At 34.8% G+C, this 5,504-nt stretch overlaps 1 protein-coding gene across 1 annotated transcript; it reads right to left on the reverse strand.

The window, feature by feature from the left end:
- Window positions 1-1,849: 1,849 nt before the first annotated feature.
- Window positions 1,850-5,140, reverse strand: LOC106307968 (calponin homology domain-containing protein DDB_G0272472). The gene is made up of 5 exons (XM_013745069.1): window positions 4,906-5,140; window positions 4,503-4,640; window positions 4,251-4,426; window positions 2,207-4,184; window positions 1,850-2,103 (listed from the first exon to the last, which is right to left on the reverse strand). Exons 1-5 carry the CDS (start codon window positions 5,020-5,022, stop codon window positions 2,056-2,058), a joined length of 2,457 nt encoding a protein of 818 aa, XP_013600523.1. The 5' UTR covers window positions 5,023-5,140; the 3' UTR covers window positions 1,850-2,055.
- Window positions 5,141-5,504: the final 364 nt, after the last annotated feature.

Consider the following 5,504-nt stretch of genomic DNA (forward strand, 5'->3'; position numbering starts at 1 on the left):
CAATTAAATGAGAAAATGTTATCTTAAATTTGACAATTTATTTGGTAGATATCTCATGTATATTAATTGAGAAGCATTTAAAAAATTAGAACCATAATTTTGTATTAATTAAAAAAAACTCCAATCCTAGGGGGCATTTCTAAATGCCTTCTAAATTCCATTTCAAAGAATTCTAGAGCATCTAATATAAAGTATAGTTTAAAAATAAACTAACAACATTATATAACCCAAAGTATAAGAAATGTGTATTCTTTCCTTGAGTAAAAGCTACAGAATTACCTAATATGATTAACATATATATGACAATTAATGACTATGAATAATAAAGATTTGATAACAATTTTTGCATCCTTCTTCATTTTTGTTTAATTTTATATTATTAAAAAGATTAAACAATCACATTAACCATATAATAAAAATTTAGATTTTTTTCTTATATGTTATATTTTGATTTTTTTTAAATGACTTTGAAATTACATAAATGAGGAAACTTTATATGTTATATTTAAATTTTTTTTAAAACGACTTAAAATTACAAAAATAAGGAAACCTTATATATTTTATTTTTCTTATATGTTAGATTTTTTCTTATATGTTATATTTTGAATTTTTTAAAACGACTTTTAATTACAAAAATGTAAGTTTTTCTTAATCAAACAACTAAAAGCATTAAAATAACATGTATCAATTCGATGGTTGATCTGAAACTTTTCAAAACCATATGGAAGATAAATGTCAAAATAATTCAACTGTGGAAACAATACTGTTTAATTTTTTCAAAAATGTGTTCGGTGGAAAAAAATAAAGTTTTTGTGTCATAATTTGTTTAATGTCCAATCTGATCAACCCATAATATATTAATCATAGTTTAGTTCCACCATTTTTAATAAAAAATGATCCGGTCCATCTAGAGGTGTTCAATCCGGATATCGGTTCGGCTTCGGTTCGATTTTTTAGGTTTTTCGATATTTTGGTTTATGAAAAATAGCTACCATATTAAAACCATATTTACTTTGGTTTGGTTTATATACCGTGGGTATTCGGTTTATTCGCTTTTATATCAAAATACCAAAATACCATAAAATTTGTTTAAAAAAAAAGTATTTTATGGATTTTATTTATATTATTAGATATTAGTTTTTATATAACATGAAGATATTTTGGTTTTTACTATTTAAAATATTTAGTAAACATATTAAGTTAATAATTATAATAGTTATTACATAATAGAAATTAGTAATCCATAATATTATAAATAACTAAATCTAAACACTCATATTTGTTAACAAGAGGGTAAACGTTATATTTTATTTAATTTGATACAAATAAAACATAACTTTTTAACTTAAAACAAAATATTAAGTTACTAAAAACAACGTTTCAATATAAAAATCAAATTAATAAAATAAATTATGTATATATTCTTATTTATATTATAAACTTTACATATAATTATACTATTATATTTTAAATGATCGGTTTATTCGGTTTGATCGGTTTATATACCAAACTATATTCATATACCGCGGTTTTCAAAAATGACATCCATTCGGTATATTTGATATTACCAAGTCCAAACCACTTTCTCTATTTCGGTTCGGTTCGGTTTTAATTGGTTCGATTTTGCCGGATTGAACACCCGTCCGTCCGTCGGAAAGAAATTATATAATAACAACAAAAAATATTGTATATGTATAAATAAAATAATTAAACATATAAAAAAAGTTATCGATAATATAGAAAAATAAATTCAGGTCTTAACCTAGTAGTTTAGTATTAGTAGATTACGAGTTTTGCAATCTATTTGCGCAAACTTTGATTTTCAATGATGTTAAAGTATTTTGGCCCATGTCTTATATTCAGCAACCATTAATGTGAACATTTTAAGTTTGTCGCACACAAAATAAATTTTCTTACAATATTCAATGTTCCACGGTTCCAGTGTTACCAACTGAAATTTACACAATAATCTTGAAACTAGCTAGTTTCGTATGGACAATGACATTTTGTTACCATTTTTCTAGATTATGTTCTGTTCCATTGAGTTCAGTGCCACTAGTTTCCTCGAGTCCTTTCTTCTTCCTCGGCTTTAATCCACGCAGCCTGCAAATAAGAGAACATAAACACAACCAATACAGGATCACATGATTAGTTTGCTAATAGAAAGAAGTGTTTTGAAAATATGCAAGAAACGTAAACTACGAACCTTTTCTCTTTCAAGTTTTGACAGACTTGGTCGAATAGCGTTCCCAAGGTCTAAACCACCCCAAGCTTCTTGCATTTCTCTATCCCTTGCTTGTCTTCTTGTTAACACTGGTGCTGCTGTCTCCATCTTCTCGCTTTCAGGTTTCCTTTTATGCTTATTGTTAACTGTTAACAAGCTTGAGTCACCAAGTCCTAACCCACCCCAAGCTTCCAGCATTTCTTTGTCCCTCTCTTGTCGCCTGGTAAGAAACGGTCTTGTCTCTTCTCCCAAATGCTCATTAACTTCTGTTTTCTTGCTTTCAGGTCTCTTTGACTCACCAAGACCTAAACCGCCCCATGTTTCTTGTATCTCTTTATCCCTCATTTGTCTTCTGGTCAGAATTGGTTTCACCGTCTTCATGCTCTCTTCATTGTTGCTCTTTGAATTCTCCTTCTCTTCTACTACAGTTGTGGTCGCTTCCCTATCTGCTTTGAACCTTAGCTTCTCTTTCTCTAGCTTTGGCACATGTTTCACAAGAACTTTGTCCAAACTCTCATATTCTGACTCTTGTTTTCTCTGTTTGATCCTCAGGTTTCCATAAACTGCTTCTGAAGCGGCTTTCTCTCTTTCCAATCTATGCACCAGCTTGACCAAGATCTTGTCTAGGCTTTCTTCTTGCCCCTTAGTTTTCTTGTTCAAATCCATGTTCTCTTTATCCATCTCTTCTGTCAGCAAACTAGAACTTTTCTCAACTTTTTCCAACTTTCTTACTTCAAGATCTTCTTTGTTTCTCTTCTTTGCTTCTTGGACTTCTTTCTCTAGCTTGGAGACATGTTTAACCATACAACTCTCCAGGCTGGAACCTTCAGGCACATCTTGTTTCCCTGGTTTCTTCACGTTCTCATACATGTTCCCGCAGTTCCTTATAGTTTCTTCAACATCCTTCTCTAATCTTGAGACATGCTTCTTCACTAGCAAACTTTCCAGGTCTGGGACAGGAACCAGTGGCGCTTTGCTTCTGCTTGAGTTCTTTTGGTACGTCCTAAGATTTACTCCATGGTTCTTCTTGGCTTCTTCGATCTCCTTCTCAAGCTTTGAAGAATGTTTCACAAGGATGCTTCCTAGATCTGGAACAGTTTCACTTGCAACACCTTGTGGAACGTTTCTGCCTTTTTCAAATACATCCTTTGAAGCCCTTTTGGCTTCAGTGACTTCTCTTTCAAGTTTGGTCATGTGCTTGACTAGATACTTGTCCAAACTCGGAATATCTGTCTCTTTTCCATCATTTGTTGTTTTTCCTTCAGGGAAAGACCCAAATTTAGAATCTCTTCTCGATCTTGTATCCGTTGAAGTATCTGCAACAGTTGGTTCAATGTTTGTGGTCTGCAGGCTCTGATTACTTACTTCATCAGCCAATGCCTCACTTAAACCACAAGTTGCAACTATAGAGGCAAGACTTGAGAGTTGATCTTCTTGTAAGCCCTGAAGCCTCTCAAGCATCATATCCACTAGCTTCTCCCTGTTTAACTTCCCAAACGACTGACGCCTCTTGACTTTTAGATTTCTCATTTTGAAAGATGAAGTCTCCTCACATCGAGCCACTTCCTCATCAACCTTGTGTAGTTCGGAATCAGACTCTGTGTCACATTCTGAAGACACCTCGGTGATTTCATGTTGATTAGGATTCTCGCAGATTTTCCTCAGAAGATCTCGAATCTCGGCTTTGCTGAGAGAGGGACAATTTGCAAGCTTAGCAAATGCAGTCTTAACAGCAGCTGCTACTTCTTTATCTACATCAAATGCAGTTTCAAAAGAAGCTGTCACGGTATGAGTAGGAGAGCCCCCTCCATGTGCTCCTGATGATTTGATTTTATATTGCTTCCTTGAGCTGTTTGGTTTATCGTGCATTATCACTCCCAAAGCAGACGCGGCTTCAAAAGCTTCCACCGCAGCCTTTTCTGCATTCTCCATCAAAGTTTCTGCTTCGAAACTTGGTATCCTATAAACCGGAAAAAAAAAATATGTTAAAAGAGAAGAACCACAAAATAATAAGCGTTGAAATTACCTAGCAGCTCGGAGTATTCTAGACCAGGACGCTTCAACAAGAGCAGCCTTTCGGAGCTCCATGGCCTTCCCTGCAGCCTCTCTAACAGCCATCTGTTCTCTTACAATTCTGCAGTAGTGTGGATTTGAGTCGCCAAGAGTCTCATCAAGAGTCTGGTTCATTCCACCAACCTCCTCCTATACACAAACATTAACTTCAACATTCCAGGACATACCCCTGCGTTGTTGCTAATCAACAATATATAAGCTTTACCTGTAGCTTCTTGATCTTCCTATTCAAGTATGAATCCCCTCTTCTGCGTGGAAACCAGCCAAGAGGTGAGGATTTACGTTGAGAAGACCTCTTTGATTGTGATTTTCTCAGAGCTGATGTCTCTCTTGGTGATTTTTTCTGCATTCCACCAGAGATGTATAAATGGACATAAAGCACCTTAAACAACCAAAAAACCTAAATCCGATTCAATTCCACACCACAGCGATGCGAAACCCTAATTTCTAGAACCCGAATCAATCAAATTCGGCAAAACCCTCAGGTCTTGGCCAACAACTAAAAACCTAAATCCGATTCCACAGCGATAAGCCTAAATTACAAAGCCTCAACGGGGAGAAACTTCAAATCCGATGTAACTAGATCTCGAATTGAAAACAGATATTACCTGCCCAGCTTTCGAAGGGGAAGAAGAAAACTGAAGAGGATCGGTGCCGCTTCTCCTGTCAGAGACTGAAAGGCATCCCAAGTCCAAGCAGCCGAGATCCATGGCGGCTTTGATCATCTCTCCTCAGATTGTTGTATCTGATTGATTACAGTGAATAAAGATTCAGAGAATGGCGAATATGCAGAGAAAAATTCGATTCGAGAGGACAAGGAAAGAGTTTCTTGGTGTCGTTCTTTTTTTTTTTTTTTTTTTTTTGAGTTGTGAGGGGAATGAATGAATGATACAAATGGGGAAGGAAGTAGCCGTTACAAAGGATCTTCTTACTCTTTTCTCTCAACGGTTCGTTTCGGAGTGAGTTTACAAATTACGGATGGGTTTTATCTTATGTGTGCGGGTGCACGTTAGTAATACTCGTCTCAAGTCTGACGTGGCCAAAGATGAATATTCCTATGCTTCGTGGGCTCTCGTTCAATTTTCATTCTCAGTCCTTGTCCCTAGAGGATAAACATAAACCAAAATGCTTTCAATACTAAAATGTATGTTATTTTTTTTTAATACGTATTTATTTATGTTTAGTTTAGATTTCTACACCAACACTA

The sequence above is a fragment of the Brassica oleracea genome, chromosome C8 (assembly GCF_000695525.1).
Source record: "Brassica oleracea var. oleracea cultivar TO1000 chromosome C8, BOL, whole genome shotgun sequence".
Lineage (NCBI taxonomy): Eukaryota > Viridiplantae > Streptophyta > Magnoliopsida > Brassicales > Brassicaceae > Brassica > Brassica oleracea.